The sequence below is a fragment of the Lucilia cuprina genome, chromosome 6 (assembly GCF_022045245.1).
Source record: "Lucilia cuprina isolate Lc7/37 chromosome 6, ASM2204524v1, whole genome shotgun sequence".
Lineage (NCBI taxonomy): Eukaryota > Metazoa > Arthropoda > Insecta > Diptera > Calliphoridae > Lucilia > Lucilia cuprina.
In genome coordinates this window covers 48,086,828-48,110,100 of record NC_060954.1, presented here as the reverse complement: position 1 = coordinate 48,110,100, position 23,273 = coordinate 48,086,828, and the positions used below count along the sequence as shown (strand labels likewise).

Here is a 23,273-nt window from a genome sequence, read left to right as displayed (position 1 = left end):
ATAAAAATTGAGAATTTAAGAAACAATTTCAAAAAAAATCAAGAATTTATTAAATGAATAAAAAAAATTGGCAAACATTTTCGTTTAAAATCAAAAATTTATTACAAAATGTCTACTAATTGAGAACTTATTGAAAAATATTTATAAAAGTATAGAATTTATCGAAAATTTTGGTATTCATATTAAAAGTTATCAAGAGTTTAACAAAAGTTTTCTATATATTGAAAATTTATTAAAAATTTTCTATAAATCTAAAAATTTATCAAAGTTTTACTTTAAATTAATAATTTATAGAAACATTGTAAATTTAAAAAAAAAAATTCTAGCCGTTACCAAACTAAAATTTCACCTCCTACTACAGTGTTGCATCAAATGGTGTTTTTGACTAGAGAATTGTTCTAATAGAAAGTTCTCAGAACAAGTTGGCAATACTAATTTGTCAAGTGTCAGGAAAAAAAAGGCAAAAGAATAATAGAAAAAAACAACAAAAACAAAAAACGATAAAAATAACAACACAACTACATATGATTACTTTAAAATGTAATTGAAGAAATAAAAAACATAACAAAAAAATTATAAATAAAATAGTATGGATTTCATGTATCATAGAAGCAATTAAAATTCTAACACTGTGGAGTAAACACACTAACAAAGGTCTAATTACAAATTATAAAAGAAAAATTAATAAATTAAAATAAAAAATAATAATTATTAATTTTTTCTAAAAGTCATTCTGATAAAACAGTTTTATTCATATAACATTTAAGCGGTTAATTGTTTAAATAACTATTGTTTTTTGCAATTGTATGTTAAAAAAAATTTTCTGATTAACATTTCCAAAAACATTGTGAAATTGTTTAGAACATTGTCTTTAGGAAAATAGAGAAAATTGTATTTGAACGAGTAAAAACACAAATGTAAAAGGAAGTGCAGTATTTTATACAAAAAAATAGAAAAAACATTAACTTAAAATAAATAAATAATTAAAGAAAAAAACAACAAAAATAAAGATCATCTAAACAGCAGCGGCAGCAGCAATGACATTGGCAACAGAGCAGGCAAATATTTGTCAAACTACTATGGACGTAGAGGTAAGCCAAAACAAAATGTTAAGAAAAGTTGCAAATTATTTTAAATTTATTATTAAAATTATTATAAAATTGAATATTATAAAAATTTAATTGTTTTATTTAGAATTTGTGCTTTTTATTTTAATTTTATATTGAGTCATTTTTGCAATTATTCTATTTACTTTTTTTACACTTCTTCTCTGTGGTGATTCTTTCTGTCAAGTCATTTCTTTAAAAAGAAATTATTATTAGATAAGATTGTTACAATTAAAGTGTTTTTTTATTAATGTTTTTGTTATTATTATTGTTGTTGTTGCTGCCATACAAATTTTTGATATTTACCGGTTAAGTTAGTCGAATGATCAAAGTTCATTGTTTTGTTTGTTATTCCGGACGAGTGTCATTGCGTTTTAGAATTTTTATGAAATCTGTCAAATATTTAGTTGTTGTTGTAATAGTTTGGGAATCGTAGGGTAGTATTGTTTATTTTAGGTGATGATTGTAACATACAAAATTAATGTTTCCAAAAAACGGTTTATAGTTAAAGATTTATTTGTTGTCCATGTATGTAAATGTTGTTCTCAATTCGCAGGTGGTGGCATTTTTAAATATCCCAGCTAGCATTAGGAAGATTGTTAGATGAGTAATTTTTGATTCCTTTTGATGACCTAAAAGTGATTAATAAGTTGAGTGCTTAAAAAATGACTCGAAAATAATCCCGATATATAATTGAAAACTGAATATTTGAAAAACAATAACAAAATCTATAGCAATCATAAATTGATCATCTTGGTGTTTAAAATATGATGGTTTTAAAAACTTATTTTGTGGACATTTTTCGAGCAGTTGGAAGATCTAAAATTGTTCTTTATCTTAATGTTTTTGTTTGTAATGAAATAGTAAACAGTAACGTTACTTATTATCTTAGTTTAACTGAGTGTTATTGGCCAATTAAACTTAAGTTATAAGTGAGAAAACACAATTAAGAAAAACAATAAAACAATGATTTCGGAAGAACAAAAACTTAATATTTTAAGAAAATTGTAATTTTCTGAATAGTTTTGTTTTATTTTTAATTGTTTTAAATGTGTATTTAAAATTTTTCCTTTTACAAAAGTATTATTTGCAAAAAACAGCTGTTTATTGTTTATGTTTTGTGTGAAAAGTTGGCAATACTAACAAAGTTAACTGAACTTAAATCTATAACTGAGGGCGAGTTTATCTAATAAAGATAATCTTCATTCTTTGGTTAAACCTGTTTCGTGTTTTTCAGTAAACAGTAACGTAACTTATCTTAGTTTAACTGAGTGTAATTGGCCAATTAAACTCAAATTATAAGTGAGAAAACACAATTAACAAAAACAATAAAACAATGATTTCGGAAGAACAAAAACATAATGTTTTAAGTAAATTGCAATATTCTGATTTGTTTTGTTTCATTAATTATTGTTTTAAATATTTATTTAACATATTCCAAAATTTTCCATTTTACAATATTGTTTGCAAAAAACAGCTGTTCATTGTTTATGTTTTTGAGTGAAAAGTTGGCAATACTAACAAAGTTAACTGAACTTAAATCTAAAACTGAAAAAAAACAATCATCGGTTAAAGTCCGCCTAAATTTATTCCGAGTTTAATCTAACAGCAAGTTAAGCCTAGTTTAACTTTGGAGTAAGAAACCCGGCCTTAGTGTTATTGGCCAATTAAACTTAAGATATAAGTGAGAAAACACAATTAGCAAAAACAATAAAACAATGGTTTCGGAAGAACAAAAGCATAATATATTAAGTAAATTGCAATTTTCTGAATTGTTTTATTTCATTAATTATTGTTTTAAATGTTTATTTAACATTTTTTCAAAATTTTCCATTTAACAAAAGTATTGTTTGCAAAAAAACAGCTGTTCATTGTTTATGTTTTTGAGAGAAAACTTGACAAAACTAACAAAGTTAACTGTGCTTAAATCTAAAACTAAATAACACAATTATCGGTTAAAGTCCGCCTAAATTTGTTCCGAGTTTAATCTAACAGCAAGTTAAGCCTAGTTTAACTGATGAGTAAGAAACCCGCCCTTAACAAAAACAATAAAACAATGATTTCGGAAGAGCAGAAGAGTCACAAAATGACTCAAATGAGATCAAAAATGTCAAAAAATGCAAGCTGGGATATTTCCTATAAATAGTTCTATAAGAATAAGAAAAGTTATCGAACATTTCTATATAAAGAAGCTCTTATCAAAAACCTTCTACAAATCGAAAATTTATCAAAAAAATTCTTTAAATAAAAAATGCTTTTAAAAATTTGTATAAAAAGTAAAATCTAAAACAATCACAATGGACCTTTTGTTCTCCGAGTGGACATAGATCGTTTTCTACGGTATATAAACCTTCTTAAACTAAACTAAAATCTAAAACAAAAACTTTATTCATGTAAATCGAGAATTTATCAAAAAATTTAAATTAATCGACAATTTTCAATTAAGATCTATAATTTATCAGAAATTTTCTTTAAAGTTAGATAATTTATTGAACATTTTCTATAAAAATCCAAAAATTTTTGAAAAGTTTCTCTAAATAGTATTTTTTTTATAAAAATTGGAAAAATAATCGAAATTTTTTATAAATATTGAAATTTTTTTATAAAAACTTTATCAAAATTTTCTATAAATCAAACAATTATCGATAATTATGGAAAAGAATTAAAATAATGTTTATCGAAAATCGATTTTCTTACTAATTATTACACTATTAGCACCTTCCAACGTACATTCTAATTTTAATGAAAGTATCAATTCCTTTTATTCTCATCCCATTAAGGACTACAAGCCCAAAGGTTTCTGGATATTTAAATGGTTATATAATTGGACTGCTAGTTCTCCCGCCATGTTAAGAGCTGTTGAAAAGAAAATTCTCTCCTTTTTGAAAACACCCTATCGCGGGTTCTTTGTCGATATTGGACCTGCCATTGGAGAATCGGATAAAATATGGACCGTAAGTTTAAATACAGATTCAAAGGAAATACCCTTGGTAATGTTGCATGGTCTGGGTGCTGGAGTTGCTTTGTGGGTAATGAATTTTGATGCTTTGGCAAAAGATCGTCCAGTGTATGCTATCGATATATTGGGTTTTGGCCGTAGCTCAAGACCTAAGTTTTCCAATGATGCTTTGACATGTGAAAAACAATTTGTTAAATCGGTAGAGGAATGGAGACGTGAAATGAATATAAATAATATGATATTATTGGGCCATTCGATGGGTGGTTTTATAGCCTCCAGTTATGCTCTAACATATCCAGATAGAGTTAAACATTTAATACTGGCCGATCCTTGGGGTTTTCCAGAGAAACCCTCCGAAGCCTTGACCAGCAAACAAATACCCTTTTGGGTAAGAGCCATAGCCTACGCACTCACACCACTCAATCCTTTGTGGGCTTTAAGAGCAGCTGGACCTTTTGGCCAGTGGGTGGTGCAAAAAACTAGACCAGATATAATGCGTAAATTTGCTCCTACTATAGAGGATGATATACATTTGCTGCCTCAGTACATACACCAATGCAATGCACAAAATCCAACTGGTGAGTCGGCTTTCCACAGTATGATGGAAAGTTTCGGTTGGGCTAAACATCCCATGATTTATCGCATCAAAGATGTAAGACAAGATATACCCATTACCTTTATATACGGTAGTCGTTCTTGGATTGATTCCTCCTCTGGCGAGAAAATCAAATCAGTACGTGGCAATTCAATGGTGGAAATCAAAACGGTTACTGGTGCAGGTCATCATGTTTATGCCGATAAGCCGGATGTATTCAATCGTTATGTTAATGAAACCTGTGATTTGTATAAAAAAACACCAACGCTGATACGTGAATCCACCGAATCGGATGAAGAACATGAAGTTTCTCTACCACCATCCTCAGCAAGAGGACAACGAATAGAGGAATCTGTCGAGGCAGAATCAGAGGCTTCAACAACTTCAACAGCTGATACAAGAAAATAATTTACGTTAATCTAAACTTAATTACAAATTTTATTATTATACTTTCATATCAAAAAAATAGAGAAATAGTTATTCAAAAGTATATAGCAATAGCTGATGTATTATTTTATTTTCTTTAGTCTAATTTCATTTTTCTTTAATTCTCTGTAGTATTAATCTAATAATTAGTTTATTTTCTTTAATACACATCGTCCGAACGATATAACTAATAACTATTTTAGTAATTTTTATTAATTTATAAAATTTTGTAAACAAAAATATTATTCTAGTTAGTAAAATATTAATAATAAAAAAAAACAATATTTTTCTAATTTTCTTTGAAACATCTATTAATAAAAACAATAAATAGAAATCATGTGTTATTTTCCATTGAACAAAAAAAAAAGCACGATCGTAAATATTATATTGCATTTGATTTTCTTAATCTTACCCATTGCAATGAGCTCATAAATCAGTCTGGTTGTTCTATATTTCCAATTAGTTCAAAGTTCTGCTCTTGTTGCATTTTTTTTTATTTAATTGTTCATCATTTTTTTGGTTTTGCATTTGTCATTTGCTGGGATTTTGTGTGATTTTTCTTATCGTATGCTAAATTTTGCCTATTGACCGGAAAAGGTTTTAACTCAAAATTTATTAAAAAATTAGTTACATTGCCATAGTTAGCACTTTTTTGAATTGAACACTTAAAGATTGAGTTAAACACTTTAATTAATTTGTTAAAAAATTAAAATAATCGTTATTTTGAATATTTTAAAAAACAAGTATGTTTAGTAGGTTTCCAAAAATGGACTCACTCTTATGGCGTTTTTAACTGTTGTCGTTGCCAACTTTGTGATTAAAGAAATAGTTCAATGAGAAAGTTATTTACACGAACTTCAAAGGCAGCAACCCTTCCATTCCGTTCGTATCTTATGTAAAATTAAGTAGTTAACCTATCAATACATCAATCAATCTACCTATCTATCTATCTATCTATCTATCTATCTATCTATCTATCTATCTATCTATCTATCTATCTATCTATCTATCTATCTATCTATCTATCTATCTATCAAGCTATCTGAATATCATTTTGTCGGCACCTAATAGGACAAAAGTTCTGCTTACAATAAGCCTAAAAATATACCAAAGTTTTAAAGTTACTTTATAAACACAGGGCTTCCCAACCATCTACAATTTTAAGGTCTTTAGAAGACTTAAAATGTTGTTAACATTTTGCCAATGAATTAATGAACTTCCCGGGCTCCAATAACATTTTAAAGAATTTAATTTTAAAATATTTTTTTACTACAAAATCAATCTCATTTGACAATTCAATTCGAAAATTTTTGGAACAAATTATTTTCAAACAAATTTTATTTGATAGGATCAATTAGAGATTCACACAGTTTTTATTTTCTAAAAAAATGTTATCTAGATCACTTAATGGGGCCCCTAAAGGGGTTTTAGTGTAACAAATACGTATCAGTCGTGACAACTGGTCATTTTTATATAGATGTCTACAGAGACACTCATTTATACTTACAAAAAAAGTTATTCTGGGTTAATTTACATATTAAATTTAATAATAAAAAAGTTCAATGTGTTATCAGCAATATTATGGATTTTTTTTTTTTTTGCAGAAAAAGTTAACGGTTTAATGAAAATAATAAATATAAACATTTGAGAATGTACAAGGAAAAACAAGTATTTATCAATAAGTTTTTATATTTACCCTACAGAATAAAATTATGTTTTGAAAAAAAAACAAAGGTTCAAAATTAATATTTTCAACGTATTGAATCCAAGAAATACTGATCAAACTGAAAGTGTTCTGAAAACTGAAAAATGTTGCTATATTTTTCGAATTGTATGATATATGAACTATTAATATTTATTATTAAAATTTTCCAGTTTTTCAAAAATGTATATAAATCATATCATTTAATTTATTACATGTGTAATAATTATATGAGTACATATTTATTGACATGTTTTAAAATAGAATCAAAAGAAACCATTATAGTGCACAGTTAGTAATTAAACAAAAACAATGTTTATACTGAAATATATGTATTACCCTCCTCGCCTTCCCGGCTTATCAAATTTTAATTACCATGACTCATTTTAAACATCTCATTGATTCATAATTGTTGTGTAGTAGGTAGGTAATGTGATTTCAAACTTTTGGTGCTTTATTTGAGGATCAGAACTGAACTAGAACAGAACTAAACTAAAACTGAACTTGAAATGAACAACAGCTGAACTAGAACTAAATTACAACTAAACTAAAACTGAACTAGAACTAAACTAGAACTGAACGAGAACTAAACTCGAACTGAATAGAACTAAACTAGTACTGAAGGAAAACTGAACAAGAGCTAATTAAGAACTTAATTAGAACAAAGCTGAAAATGAACTAGATCTAGAACTGAACTAGAACTGAACAAGAGCTTAACTAGAACTGTACGAGAACTGAACTAGAACTGAAATAGAACTGAATTGAACTAGAACTGATTATGAACTAACCTAGAACTGAACTAAAACTAGAACTAAACTAGAACTGAACTAGAACTTAACTAGAACTGAACGAGAACTGAAATAGATCTAGAACTGAGCTAGAACTGAACAATAACTATATAAGAACTAACCTAGAACTAAAGTAGAAAAGAACTAGAACTGAACTAGAAATGAACTTGAAATGAACTAGAATTGAACTAGAACTGAACATGAATTGAACGAGAACTGAACAAGAATTGAACTAAAACTGATTATAAACTAAACTAGAACTGAACTAGAACTAAACTAGAACTGAACTGAACGAAAAGTGAACTAGAACTGAACAGGAGCTGAACTACAACTTAATTAGAACTAAACTAGAACTGAATTAGATCTAAACTAAAACTGAAGTAGATCTAGAACTCAATTAGAACTAACCTAGAACTGAATTAGAACTAACCAAGAACTGAACTAGAAGTGAACTAGAACTGAACTAGAACTTAACTAGAACTAAACTAGAACTGAACTAGAACTAAACTAGAACTGAAATAGAACTAAACTAGAAATGAACTAGAAGTGAACAGAACTAGAACTGAACAAGAATTGAACCAGAACTGATTTTGAACAAAACTAGAACTGAACTAGAACTAAACTAGAACTGAACAAGAGTTGAACTTGAACTGATTTAGAACTAAACTAGTACTGATCGAGTACTGAATTAGAACTAAACTAGAACTGAAATAGAACTGAACTAGCAGTGAACAGAACTAGAACTGAACTAGAACTGAACTGGAACTGAACTGGAACTGAACTTGAACTGAACTGGAACTGAACTGTTACTGAACTGGAACTGAACTGGAACTGAACTAGAACTGAACTAGAACTGAACTAGAATTGAACTAGAACTGAACTAGAAATGAATTAGAAATGAACTAGAACTGAACTGGAAGTGAACTAGAACTAAACAAGAATTGAACCAGAACTGAACTAGAACTAAACAAGAATTAAACCAGAACTGAACTAGAACTAAACTAGAACTTAACTAGAACTTAACTAGAACTAAACTAGAACTGAACTAGTACTGAACTAGAACTTAACTAGAACTGAACTAGAACCGAACTAGAACTAAACAAGAGTTGAACTTGAACTGATTTAGAACTAAACTAGTACTGATCGAGTACTGAATTAGAACTAAACTAGAGCTACAATAGAACCAAACTAGAAGTGAGCTGCAACTGAACTAGTAGTAAACATTAGCGAGACGAGAACTACATTAGAATTGAAAGAAAGACGATTATTTCTTTCTGAATTACTCTTTTGATTGCATCATGTTGCATTAATGCTAAGTACATTCTGATCGCAATGCATTTTTAGATTAAACATAAAAAACTACATTTTAGTAAGTTTTAAATATATGAATAAATTTTATTTCAATTTAATAAAAGTAGCTTTAATTTTAAAACACAACACACAATGAGAGAGAAAACATAAAATACATAAAAATAAAACTGCATTTTGATTGCCCATTATTTCATAATCAAACAATCGTTCATATTTTAACATCACACTCTCAAACATAAAATTTTTTTTGGAAATTTTTATTTAGCTACAGCAAAACCAACACGATCATTGGCCATATCGAATTCTGTATAATATTTACCAATAAAAACATCACCCAAAATCCACAATGGACCATTAGGTGGTGGTATCTCAATGCCCATAAAGCCAGACAAACAAATTGTCTTGCCCATTTGAGCTACACGCAAAATATAATCTTTACCTTCGAGTTCGAAAGTTTTGCCACCCAGAACGAATTTGATAACGGGTAAATTGGGTATTGATTCACAGGAAACTATATACTGACCGCCTATCATGGGAGTACCGCCAATGGCTTTATTAATAGAAGTGGCTTCGTTGGGAGGCAAGGCAATGAGAGAGGTGCCGGTATCGGCTATAACTTGACAACCACCCTGACACAATTGCAAATCACCCATAGAGGCAGAATCCATTTTAACTTGCCAATAGGCTTTACGTGTTACCGGCAAATATGTAAACTCTCCGGTATAGTGATTGGGATCAGAGCCACCGAAAATAATCTCGCCACCCTCAGGTGCAGCAGGATCACGATTAAGATAGAACGAAAACACTGGTTGACTAATTAAACCCTGTTCGTACATGCTGTAATGGGGAGGTTTGACACCATCAACCGAAATGGAACTGTAACCCAATCCCAAAATACCATCAAATTTAGCCGCCACAAAAACTAAACCGGGTTCACTTAAAGCTTCAGCAAATGTTTGTTTCTTAATATCCAAACCACCAATATTTACAACATCCGTAGACAAATAACCCGATAGACTGCCCGAACCATAATGAATGGCAAATTCTGTACCATTCTTTTCATAGGTCTTTGACTTTTTCGCATCATATTTATTGTGCATTAGGCAAGCAATATTGGTCAAATGACACTGTTTCGAAGGTACCCATAAGTTAGAGGAGCCGGTATCGAATACTACTTTGAAATTTTGTGGTGGTGTACCAATCGATATGGGGCCATAGTATTGGGCATCTAAATAATTCGATAAAGGTTCGGGTGTAACACCGCTTACATCCGAACCATATTTAAGACGTAATTGCTGCAATTCGGTGCCCACTTCATGGAAGTGACGTCGTGCCGACTTTATTTTGGTCACCGGTACACGTATTAATTTATCCTCGGCTCCGCATAGCTGCAGCAATAAGCCCAAGCTTATTAATAAACAAATATTTTTCATATTTTCTGCAATTCAAAAAGTAAAAAAAAAACAAACAAAAGAATTTAGTTATCACCTTTTTTTTGTTGAATCATTTTTGTTTTCTAAATTTTCTTTGTTCAATTATAATTTTGATTATTGCAAAATTTACCTTTTATTGCTTTTTACCCTTCAGCTCTCTACTATTAGTTGTTTGTTTTTATTTAAATTAATCTTCCAAATGATGTTTTTCAATTGCCAGTCCGTAGTTGACTGATATTTTTATTATTATTCCGAAGAAATCTACAAAAAATACCCGCAATAACAGAATAAGAAGAAAAAAGAGAAATTGCAAATAACAAAAAAACAACAATGGCGTGAAAACAAAAACAAATAAATTAAAGATAGCGAGAGTTGCCAATTTTATTTGTTAAACAGAGTAACCTGAATATTAAAAAAATAACAAATAATAATTGGGGTTTTGTAACATTTTTTAAAATTTTAATTGATAATAATAGAAATATGAAGAATTTTTTTAAAAGGGGAAATAAGCAGTATGTTCTATATACATATTTTCAAAGATTTTTATAACAAAAACTATAAACTTAGACCGCTACTAAAGCTATTTATACACAGTTGTCAGATCTTACAATGTTGTTAGTAAATTGTACAGAAAATGTCTAACAACAGTAATGTTTTTTCTGACAACGTTGTACAACAAAAACTTTAAGTTCACACAATTGTTAGAAATTTTTTACACATTTTACTGACAACGTTGTAAGATCTAACAACCGTGTGTATTACAACTTTTTGCATGCGCTTCGTTATATGACATTTATTTGGTCTCATCTTAGAAACTCAGTTACTAGGACGTAATTGCATAAAGTTTCCCAATCAATATACATTGTAGGATGTTTTAATTGAATTTCAAAATAGACCAAACTATGGTACACCTAGAAGGTACATCCTGGACCAAAAAAATGGCGTGTTTCACTATGCTTGTCATATTCTGCTCTTCTAAACTATTACATATCGTCGCTTGCAATGCAAAAAGGCGTAACAACCAAAAAAATTAAACTCGACTTTTGGATTAAAAATGGATCGCTGCATCTAAATATGTACATGTTGTCGCAAATTTTTATAATTCTATTGTCAAAATCTCCGACTTATTCAAAAATTTATAAATCAAATTTTCATCTATCTATCTATCTATCTATCTATCTATCTATCTATCTATCTATCTATCTATCTATCTATCTATCTATCTATCTATCTATCTATCTATCTATCTAACTATCTATCTATCTATCTATCTATCTATCTATCTATCTATCTATCTATCTATCTATCTATCTATCTATCTATCTATCTATCTATCTATCTATCTATTTATCTATCCATCTATCTATCTATCTATCTATCTATCTATCTATCTATCTATCTATTTATCTAGCTATTTATTTATTTTTATATACTTTTAAATTCAAATATTTTTTAAACAACCAAACACTTTTTTAAAAATTTTATATATTTTTTAAGATTTATTTTCAAATCATACATATACTTTTTGTTTTTTTTTTTTAGTTTTCTTAACATAATTAATTTGATTATATATATACAATAGTATAAGTGATAATATGTTAAAAATGTATTTTAAACAAACATTTATGGCATGTTAAACTTTAGCAGAATCAAATTTTGAATAATTATAAAAAACAAAAACATTGCACATATTTTAATAAAAAAAACATTTAAATAAAACAAAAAATAACTTTTTAAATTAAAAACTAAAAATAAGGAATTTGGGAGGGCATTTAAGAACAATTTTGAAATGATTTAGGCAAACAAAACAAAAAAAAAACATGTATACATATCAACATTGAAAAGACATATTTTTGCTTAAATTAATTTATATTAAAATTTTCTTATATAAATATATATATTAATATTTTGTATATAAAATGCAATAATTATTTGATTATTTTTTTTTTTACAATATACCAAATGTTTTATATAATTTTTAAATATTTTACTTTTTACCATTTGTATAAAATTTAGTATGTTTTTGTTTGTTTTATGTTAATTGTTTATGTTAATTGTTAGTAAAAAGCTGTATATAATAATAAATACAGTATCTATTTTTTTGTTACTCAAAAAAAGGTACTTTATGTGATATTTAGTTAACATAACTTATAAATTATTGTGTTTTTTTTATTATTTATAACTAATTACTTATTATCATAAATTGTTAAACTTTAATAATATTTAATATATGTTTATTTTATTAGTATGTATTATAAGTAAATTAATTAATGGTTTAAATTATAATTTAAAAAAACCTAAGGCTACCAAATGTAGTAACTCTTTTCATTTTCGTGCTATAGAATTTTGTTTATCTGTAAGAAGAATGGACAAATATTTTAGAATATTAATTTAAAGTTTTATTTAAAACAAATGAAAAAACTTATTTAACATTTTTGAATATGCAGTCTACATAATTGTAAATATTAAAACAAGCTTACCAACGACCTTCTTTGATGTTCTTTTTCCAGAGCCACTTGTGTTTGCTGAGGTGAAAATTTCAAAACTGCTGATATAACTTTAACCAAGGTTTCATTGTTGCCATTTGCTGAACCAGTTAGATACTGAAAGTAATGGGAAAATAATATAAATGTTTTACAAATATAAATATTTTTTTTTGTCTACCTGGAACATAATGTTCTTTAAGTACTCAAATTCTGTATTAGCAGCAATGCCTTCATTGTGTTGCATGGATACCTAGGATAGAGAGATATTTTTAACATTTTTAATATTTCAAGACAAGGTAAGGTAAGTAAGGGTCCAAACACAAAACAATCATGCTGACATAGACAAGGTTTATGTGCACAAGTGCACAAAAATATCATCACTTGATTGTGCCAGCATGCTGTTGTTGTGTATGATGAGTCCCTTTAGATTTCTACTACACCCTACACCAGCTAGTATGTTAAAAATGGGAATTATTTATAAAATAAAGCATTTGATTTGTTTTTTAACTTTATTCCGGAATATTTATACCCCGCACCACTTTAGTGGAGAGATTATATTGGGTTTGTGCTGATGTTTGTAACGCACAATAATATTGGTTAGAGGCTAGTTGCTGACAGCTCCGCTCAGCGTCATGGTAAAGCGCTGTTGTAACGTAGTTGCCTAGTCCACGTACGCCGTCACTGCATGGATTGTCCGTCTGAACGTGCATACTCGTGGGATTCAAAATAGAGAATCCGGAACAAAAAAACAAACAAGGAGGAGAGTAGGGACACGACGGAAGGTGATCGACCTGTTAGGGTGAGACAGTCCGGACGTCACGGTCAATGAGGATGATAGGGAGTTGGACAGTACATGGGAGGACGGTGGCGTTACCCTTACTGAACTCCATGCCAGTTACCCTTACTGATCTCCATGCGCCTAGCGTGGATTGTCCGTCTGAACGTGCAAACTCGTGGGATTCAAAATAGAGAAACCAGAACAAAAAACAAACAAGGAGAGTAGGGACACGACGGAAGGGATGGTCGACCTGTTAGGGAGAGACAGTCCGGACGTCACGGTCAATGAGGATGATAGGGAGTTGGACAGTACATGGGAGGACGGTGTCGTTACCATTACTGATCTCCATGCCAGTTACCCTTACTGATCTCCATGCGCCTAGTTGAGGGTTGTAGAAATGCCCTTAGGGACATTATGAGACTATTTGTCATTAGATTGTGTTGGGCGCCAGGGCACTGTAATGTGCAGGGTAATGGGTTGCGGACGAACTAGCTAGACTGGGTTCGAACCTTGATATAGATGACAGGAAAAGGATTATTCGAAAGAATGCGATTATCCTGGAATAGTAGATTGGATTGCAAGATATCAAAGGCCCTGTGGCCAAAACTTGATATGGGAGCTACCAAAATACTTATAAGACAGGAAAGACGCAGTCTATGGGTTCTGATAGGGTTTCTAACTGGACTTCTGTAGAAGTTGTCAAGACGAAGAGGAGGAAGAATCTATTGAACATCTTCTCTGTCAATGTCCTGCGCTAGCAGACACTCGATCCGTATATCTGTGAAAACGACTATTTGATGATTTGTCAGAACTATCCAGTGTAGGACTGGATAACATAAATGCCTTCATCAGGCACAGTAACTGGTTTTAGGACAACCAAGCCATAATTAAGGCACTCACCAGTCCACAAGGACAGACCTCTCAATCTTCTCCTCCACTTCAATTTCTCTTCTAATGACTTAAACTATCTTCTACTATCCTCTACTCTCTTTCTTTTATATTTTACTATCTTTACCGGTATCACAAAGGGACCAACAGGACCCATGTGTGCGTCTTTGCAGCCTGAATACCTAACCTAGCCACTAAAGTCGAGTAGGTTATAAAAATAACTACTTACCAACGTTTCATCCAATTGCCTAGACAGTTTAGCATTCTGTAATTTTAAACGTTCATTCGATTGTTCCAATATTAAGTAATTTTCACATTTTTGCTCTAAAAACAAATTACGATTTGATACATCTTGCACCTCAGCCATTATGGTTTTCAATTTAGTTTCCAATTCACGTTTTTCCTCATCGTCAGACGACGACTTTTTCGCAACGGGATTGTTATTGTTTTGAGCGGGATTACTTTCAGCTAAACCGAATAGTTTTTGAGCCTGTAGACCAGCTCTTAAACGTTCCAAATCCATAATACGTTCAGCCATTTGTTTATTAGTCGATTGTAAATCTTCCATATCTTGTTGTAATGTTGAGATTTCTCTTGTCGATGTATGCTTAAGTTCTTCCAATTCACGCTGTAAAGTTTCATTGATTTTACGCAAATGTTCAGAGTCCTGTGACGAAGGAGATGATTTACTGCTGCTGGCAGTTTCTAGATTATTTACTTGTGTTGTATTCTTCACTGTATTACGTTCTTCTAGTTCGACTTTTAAGGCTTGTAGTTCTTCTGCCAGTTTTTCTTTATTTTCCAATTCTTTATTTAAATCTTTAATTTCAGTTTGTAGAGTATCGATAGTTAAAGTGTTACGTTCTAGATCCATTTTGAGGCTTTCTATATGTTTCAAATGCTCTTGATTATGTTCTGCCGTTTGTTGCTTAAGTTCTTCGTGCTCTTGTGTTAGACTAGAGTGTTTTGTTTCTAAATCTTTTAATTTGTTTTGAGTCAAAAGTAAATCTTTTTGTACCGTATCATCCTGTTCAGTGATATATTTGATGTGTTCCAATTGACGTTGTAATTCAGATTTTTCCTTTTCTAATTCCACTGACAATAGTTTATTTTGTGATTTAAGTTCTTGCAAATGTTTTTCACGCTCCTCCACTTCATTGTTGTGTTTTTCGGCATTTTCTTGGAGAACATACAGTTCACATTGTAACGATTTAAGTTTTTCTTTCAACTCTTGAGAATCCATATTCTTATGTTTGTCTTCCTCTTGCTGTTTGGCTAGCTCGGCTTCCAATTGTTTGACATGTTTATTCAAATACTCATTTTCTATTTTTAGCTGTTCTACTGCATTTGTTTCGTTGTTTTGTTTTAAAAGTTTCTCTTGTAGCTTTTCCATTTCTTCCATTTTGTTTGAGTGTTTCTTTTGTAAGTTTTCCAGCTGTAATTGGGAGTTTTTAATTAATTCCAAATGGTTTTCTTTTTCTTGTTGTTCTTGCTGTAATTGTTCTTTAAGCTGTTTCAACTCCATTAAGGTCTGTTCTTTTGTTTCTGTAAGTTCTTTTTGTTGTTGTTGCAAAGCTTCAAATTGTTGTGTCATTTGCTTTTGTTCTTCTTCTTGTTTCTTTTTCAATTGTTTTTCTGTATTTTCTTTTAGATTTTCTAAATCTGTTAATTTTTCTTGTAAATCTACTTTTTCTTTTTTCAAATCTTGTATTTCTTTATGGACTTTATCCGTTTCCTGTTGCTTTTCTAATAGTTCATTTAGTTTTTTACTATTTTCCTTTAACTCTTGTTCTAACGATTCTTTTTGTTCTCTCAATAATATTGCTTCTTCTTTAAGCTTTTCTAACTGTATATTTTTCTCTTCACTCTCATTAGTTAATTGCACTTTTAGTAAATTCATTTCTTGTTCATTTTCTTTTAATTGTTTTTCATAACTTTCTTTAACTTTCTCAAGTTTTTCTTCATTTTCTTTTAATTGCTGTTGTTGTTTTAACTTTTCTTCCTTTAATTGATCTTGTAGTTCCTGTAAAGCTTGTTGTTTTTCTTTAAGGATTTCATTAACTTCGATTAAACTATTTTGGCTGCCACTTAATAATTCCAATTGTTCTTTAAGTGTTTTTTGTTCTTGTTCTTGAGTTTCTCTTAATTGTTTCTCTTCGCTTAAACTCTTCTCTTTGTCTTCCAATGTTTTTTGCAATTTCTGTTGACATTCCCTTTGCTGTTCAAGTTCATTTCGTATTTGTTCATTTCTTTCTTGTAATTCTTTTAGTTTATTTGCCATTGCCTTCAATTCTTGTTCTAGACATTGTTTATTATCCTCCAAACAGGCTTTTTCCTTTTCCAAAGCATCATATCTATCTTGTAAAGTGCGTTGATCATGATCATTTAGCTCTTGGTTATTGTGTAAGCGTGAGTTTTCATCTAATACCTCTTGCATTTTTTCATTAAGTTTTTGCAAAGAATTCTCGGTAGTTTGTAGTTTTAATCTCAGCTCACTGACCAAAGCTTCCTCGGTTTCCGTCTGTTGTCTTTCCTTTTCAGCCAACAGTTTCTCCAGTCTATGAGTATTTTCCTCTAGTAAACAATTCTTTTCGGCCATTTGTGTATGTTCACTTTCGACGGTTTGCAATTTCAGTTCACAGGCCTTAAGCTTTTCCTCGGTTTCATTGAGTATCTCTTGCCAATGTTTGGCATCTTCTTGTGTGCTTTGTGTTGCCAGCTGCATGTTTTCGATTTTTATTTCCAAATTACGTTTTTCCGTTTCCAATTCTTGATGCGATTCTTGCACTATACGCATTTGTTCTTCCATTTGAGAGATTTCATTGAGTATACCATTAATTTGTGTCTTTAATTCTTGCTTTTCTGCATTCGTTTGTTGCTCCCTTTGTTGGGAGGCCTCTCTTAGGGCTTCTATAAGATTTTCCTGTTCCATTAGTTCACTTTTGAGTTTTTCGATTTCATCGTTTTGCTGTTGCATTTGTGTTAAATGGGTTTCATGTTGTTTTTCAGTTTTCGTTGCCTTTTTCGTTAGAGATTTTAATTCTTTCTCCTTGCTGCTCAACTGTTCCTTGGTGGTTTTGATTTGTTGATTCAATTCGTTGGTAACTCTTTCAAGTTCTGTTTTTAAATTGCTTATAGTTTCAGATTCGCTGTTAGTAGTTTGTTCTTTAATAATTTTCAATTCGTTTTCCAATTGTAGAGATTTCTGTTGTTGTTCTTCCATTTGTGACTTTTCCTGTTGTAATTGTTGTTGCAATTCTTCGGTTTTATCCAAAGTTTGTTTAATTATTTCCTTATTGGCCTTTAACTGCTCCTGCAGTTGCTCTAAAGCCTGCAAGCGTTCATTGTATAGTCCTTCTGTTTCTTGTAGTTTGTTTTCATTCTCTGTTAATCTGGCTTTAAGTATATCGTTTTCATTTTTCGTTCTATTTAATTCGTTATCGACCTCGGCAAGAGAAATTTCATTTTGTTGGTAACGTGTTACCATTTCGTTAAGTTGTTGATTTTGTTGCTTGAGTTCCTGTAGTTTGGCTTCACTTTCTTTAGTTTGTTTTGCCAGCTGCTCCTCAAGGGCTCGTGTAGTTTTCTCCTTTTCATTATGTTTTTCGCGCATTTCCTGCAGCATATGATCGGTGGCAATAATTTTGGCATCCAGTTCTTGTTTAGCCATTTGCGTTTGTTTCAGCTTCTCCTTCATTTCATTTAATTCCTCTACAGCTACTCCACTTTGTTTTTCTTTCTTATTAACTTGTTGCAATTCCATTTGTAATTGTTTAACACTTTCACTTAACTTTTTAACCTCACTTTCTTTATTTTCCAATTCCGAATGTATAGCGGCTTTTGTTTGTGCCAACAATATAACATTCTCCTCTTCTTGTTTACGCAATAAATCCAATTTATTATTCAGTTCAATAATTTGTTGATCACGTTCCTGTAAAAGTTTTTCGTAATTTTCCATTTTAATTTTTGTCTCCTCATCGTTACTATTAACGTTGTCATTGTCATTGAGTGTTATTAAAGAATTTTCCGAGTTTTTAGTAGATTCCGTAGTTAAATCAATTAATTGTTCAGTTTTACCGCCTGCCAAAGCTGTTGCTATATTATCGGGATTTTCACCCAGTAATTTGAGTTTCGTTTGATAGGCCTGCATTTTACATTGCATATCGTCCATTTCAATGCGTAATGCTTCTTCGAGATGAGCTTTAGCCTGTTGCTCCAGGGAGCATTGTTCGCGTAATTCATTAATGCGTCGTATGGCCTTTTCTTGGGTTTCCACCAAAACGGACTGTGGGGAAGAAATAAAGGTGGATATATTATTGTATTAATTATAAACGAAAAATCGATCAAGCTCAACTATTTATGTACGAAATTTGTTAATTTTTAAAGCCAAATATCACTTTGGTACTTTTTACAAAGAAACAGAATTTGCAATCTTAAAGTACAGAGATCTCTCTCAACAAATTCTCATTTAAAAGGGACCGTGTGTTTTCCGGTTAACCATTATAAAAAATCCATTTGAATAATAGAAAAGTACCAAATAGTTCCCACTTCCAGAATATTATTCTGTCAAGACCATGTAAGTTAAAATTAATGTTCCTAGGTTGAATATTTTAGAAAATTAAAAAAGTACAATTTATGAGATAAAAAGTACTAAAACGTTGCCTCTTAAAGAATCTTATTCAATGAGGATCGTGTATGTTTAATAATCATGTGTTTTCAGTACATATTAAAGAACATACATAGAGTATCATTTGAAGAAAGAAAAAGTACCAAAAGTGAAATAAAGTTTACCTAAGTGGAAAGTACTAATAAAAAGAGTACAATGTTTAACCTTTTCGCTTAGAAGTATACTTTTTCGAGAATTAAGTTTACAAAATGTTCCGTATTTAAATCTACATATATATCACAGATAAAACTCAAACGATTCAAATCTGCATTCATTTATTCCAGAAAAATTGTGCTTTAAAAAAGGTACCAAACAATTTACTCGAATTTGGTCCTATATACGCCTTAGTACTCGAATTCCAAAATAATATACCAATAGCATATTTTGTGTGAGTAAATAAACCACTTTTTGTAAATTTTATAATAGTTGGATCAATGAGTTTGAAAAAATTTAAATTTCTAGTTTTTCCCCTTTTTGGTACTTTTTTACCCAGTGAAATAGCAAAAATTTTATTACAATATATATTACAGAGTTAGTCCGTAATTTAATATGAATAATTCAATAAACCAAAAAAGTTTTCTTAATGTGCTAAAAAAAAGTACCATAAATACAGTTTTGTCCCTTTTACACCCAAAAAGGACTGAATTTTAAAAAAGTACGAAACAGGTGTCTCATAATTTTGAGAGATGTATCCAAAATATTTAGCAAAATTTAATTATGTTAATTAGTTCAAAAGTTATACAGGGCCAAAAAAGGTACCAAAATCACCTTTGTTACACATTTTTACCACTTAAAATTACGAATTTCAAAAAAGTACCAGACACCCATATGTTCATTTTAAGAGTAGATACAGGTGCATTTAAAATTCTTCATGTATCACGAATATTATGTAAGATAATTAAGAAAATCTGTTTTACCTGTTTTTTCCCCTTTTTACCCATAAATGTGCAAATTTCCAAAAATCCCTCCTTAGTGGATCTATATAACCAAAAACACATCTACTGTCAACATTTGAGTATGATAATCACCTCTATTTTAAAATAACTAAATTAGGTATGTTTCCTATACTACACGAAAGTTCCTTTTACATTGGTTCCAAGCATCCTAAGGTCTTTTTAGAGGTCTAAATTTAAACATACGGTTCCTTTTAGTTCGTATATAGATTTTGAAAAAGATAAATCAGGAGTCCAATAGTTTTTCTTGGATACAAGTCGCCTCCCTTTGGTAGATAAAGATTTTTAAAGAGCACTCATCAGTGCGTTTTTTTCTAATAATTCTTTGGATCATTTCATCTATTATTCTATTTTATATTTTTTATTGTTATTGATTAAACATTTTATAATTATATTTTATTGATTTACACTTGTTCTAGAAATCTAAACTAACTTTTTATATCGAAATTGCCTCTTTATTATCCATTAAACATTTTAAGGCAAATAACATCACATTTTCACTCAATGAGGATATGATTTTTGCAAATCGCAATTGAAAAATACTTAACACTCTTCCTTTTAACAATAAAACAATAAATTCCAAAAATAATTAAAATAATAATTAGAAAAACCCAATGAAATTAACCTTAATATGCAAAATACTTTATTGACATGCAAATTCTGATGAATAATAATAAAATGCAACAACAAATGCACCAAAATTTGTATTTTAATATTTTTTCTAATTTTTTCCATTTCACACAATCTCTATTTTTAATTGGAAAAAATATAATTACTTTTTACCTGTTTTTTTTTTTGAATTTTATTTATGAACAAAAAACAAAATTCTCTTAAAAAAAAGTAGGCAAAAAACTTAGTTGATTCACTGTATTTGTTTTGATAGAAAATCTTTTCACAACAAACACGATCGTTATCAATTAAACCTTCATATTGTTATCAGTGACCCACTTAAGTAACAATTAGGAATGCGACTTTTGTGCAATTGGAAATAAGAGATATTAATTTTGATCTATTGCCTATAGTCAATGCTAAATTTGAAAGTTACGCCCCACTTTTTTAAATTAGCATTATGTTAAATTTGTTAAATCAGTTAAACTAGGCTTAACTTCCTGTTAGATTAAACTCGAAACAAATTTAGGCGGACTTTAACCGATGATTGTGTTTTTTAGTTTTAGATTTAAGCTAAGTTAACTTTGTTAGTATTGCCAACTTTTCACTTAAAAACATAAACAATGAACAGCTGTTTTTTGCAAACATTACTTTTGAAAATGGAAAATTTTGGAAAAATGTTAAATAAGCAATAATAAATGAAACAAAACAAATCAGAAAATTGCAATTTACATAAAATATTAAGTTTTTGTTCTTCCGAAATCATTGTTTTATTGTTTTTGTTAATTGTTTTTTCTCACTTTTAACTTGAGTTTAATTGGCCAATTACACTCAGTTAAACTAAGATAATAAGTAACGTTACTGTTTACTGAAAAACACAAAACATATATTAAACAAGGTTTAACTAAAGAATGAAGATTATCTTTATCTGAAAAACCCGCCCTGAATCTGAAATCGGTTGTAGATCCATCTTCTAATTGAGCAAATGGATGATGGATCAGTTACGCAACAATCGAAAAAATGGTATTCCAACAAAAAATTTAATCGTAAGAAAAAGAAGAAGCAATTCCACTTCGTTTCAATGCTTTACGAATTGTGAACTCTGCGTTACGATCGTATGTACGTTTTTGTAAGTTGTTGTTTATGTGGCAGAGAGTGGAATGGGAATGCAGAATACAAAAGTTGCCAAATAGAGAAAATTTCGATTCGAATTGAAATGCAGAATAGGGACCAATATATAGTCAAAATTATTGAACATTAAACATTCATTCAAATAGCCTTTATATAGATCTGTTTAACAATTTTATTTCCTTTTTTTTCTAAAAAAAATCTCAGACCAGGTATTTTATATAGTTTTTACTTTTAATATTAATACCAACTGAAAACTCACCCTTGCCTTAGTGCTATCACGTTCCAAATCTTTATATTTCTTTGCCAAATCCGTATAACGACATCGATATTTATGATAACGATCTAATGATTTGCGATAGGCATCAAAGAGTTGTTCTTTAGTAATGACATCTAATTTGGCAACCGTTGAAGCAGTATCACCCATTTCACTACCCGATTCATCCAAATCGGATTGAAGATGATAAACCTAAAGCAAAGTTTTTAACACATACATAAATGCGAAAAAAAAGAAAAACTTACTGAACCGGCATCCCAGGTTGGTAAACGAAATGAGACATCACTAGCCATAGAAGAATTTGATAATTTTCGAGTTCTGGGTATAGCACCTGTTCCATTATTAATACTTGGTGTTATCGAATTGCGGCCACCGCGATGCGCACCTGCTGGTAATTTTAAAGGTTTATTGGGAGAATTTTGTGGCGTATCTAGTAATAAACAGGAAAATCATATTAATAATTCAATTAATCCACTGACTCGTTTTACTTACCTTCTTCGGTAATACTGAAAAAATTCTCATTTGTCGCATTTGTAGTGGTAGTAGATTCGGAACCACTGGGCGTACTTGTAGAAGAAGAGACAGCAGCCTAAAAGCAGCATACAACAACAATAAGAAAAACAATAAACATATTTTTTGTATTACAATTATTTTTCGTTTTTTTTTTCTTTGCAAATTATGTATATTTATAGCTTTTGTTCCCATTTTACCAACATTATTTCAATAGCCAAAGTCTTAAAGACTTTTTTAGGGAATTATCACATTATGTTTTTTATCTTGTTTTTCTATTTATCTTAATCATTATTATGTTGGATATTTTTTTTCTTGTTTTTTTTTTTCCTTTACCTGGGCTGCAGTAGCAAATTGTTGAAATTTTGAGGGTGAAGCCTTAACTTCTTCGATTAATTTATTTTTTAAATTTGCAAACATTTTATTGCTTTACACTCTGTTGCTAATAAGATAATACAAATTTAATTATTCGCTTTAAAATTACACAAAATTTATTTGTTTTTTCCACTTAACTACATCGATACGTGTAAAATTTTCACTTAAAGAAAAAATTTTTTTTTTTTTTGTGATATTCTTAAGTTGGCGGTGTATAAACACACAAATTGCCAGGTTATCACACAACACGTAACTTAACAAGTACGCGAATATAACAATCCAA

The 23,273-nt window shown here is 29.9% G+C and overlaps 3 protein-coding genes across 5 annotated transcripts; 1 reads left to right on the top strand and 2 right to left on the bottom strand.

The window, feature by feature from the left end:
* Positions 1 to 479: 479 nt before the first annotated feature.
* Positions 480 to 5,281, top strand: LOC111685056 ((Lyso)-N-acylphosphatidylethanolamine lipase). 3 transcript variants are annotated; one of them, XM_023447291.2, is made up of 2 exons: positions 480 to 1,091; positions 3,856 to 5,281. In XM_023447291.2, the coding sequence occupies exon 2, from the start codon at positions 3,953 to 3,955 to the stop codon at positions 5,066 to 5,068; it is 1,116 nt and encodes a 371-aa protein (XP_023303059.2). In that variant the 5' UTR covers positions 480 to 1,091; positions 3,856 to 3,952; the 3' UTR covers positions 5,069 to 5,281. The 3 variants fall into 3 exon arrangements, with proteins under 3 accessions (XP_023303059.2, XP_023303058.2, XP_046811160.1); XM_023447290.2 differs by having other exon boundaries at positions 481 to 1,091; positions 3,887 to 5,281; XM_046955204.1 differs by lacking the exon at positions 480 to 1,091 and adding an exon at positions 3,155 to 3,446 and having other exon boundaries at positions 3,887 to 5,281.
* Positions 5,282 to 8,946: 3,665 nt separating this feature from the next.
* Positions 8,947 to 10,610, bottom strand: LOC111685051 (lysosomal aspartic protease). Its single transcript, XM_023447285.2, has 2 exons — positions 10,451 to 10,610; positions 8,947 to 10,325 (listed from the first exon to the last, which is right to left on the bottom strand). The coding sequence occupies exon 2, from the start codon at positions 10,318 to 10,320 to the stop codon at positions 9,145 to 9,147; it is 1,176 nt and encodes a 391-aa protein (XP_023303053.1). The 5' UTR covers positions 10,321 to 10,325; positions 10,451 to 10,610; the 3' UTR covers positions 8,947 to 9,144.
* A 1,754-nt stretch (positions 10,611 to 12,364) lies between these two features.
* On the bottom strand, positions 12,365 to 23,168 carry LOC111685050 (trichohyalin). The gene is made up of 8 exons (XM_023447284.2): positions 22,952 to 23,168; positions 22,598 to 22,694; positions 22,351 to 22,535; positions 22,091 to 22,297; positions 14,702 to 18,757; positions 12,985 to 13,056; positions 12,801 to 12,923; positions 12,365 to 12,674 (listed from the first exon to the last, which is right to left on the bottom strand). Exons 1-8 carry the CDS (start codon positions 23,033 to 23,035, stop codon positions 12,657 to 12,659), a joined length of 4,842 nt encoding a protein of 1,613 aa, XP_023303052.2. The 5' UTR covers positions 23,036 to 23,168; the 3' UTR covers positions 12,365 to 12,656.
* Between the last annotated feature and the right edge of the window lie 105 nt (positions 23,169 to 23,273).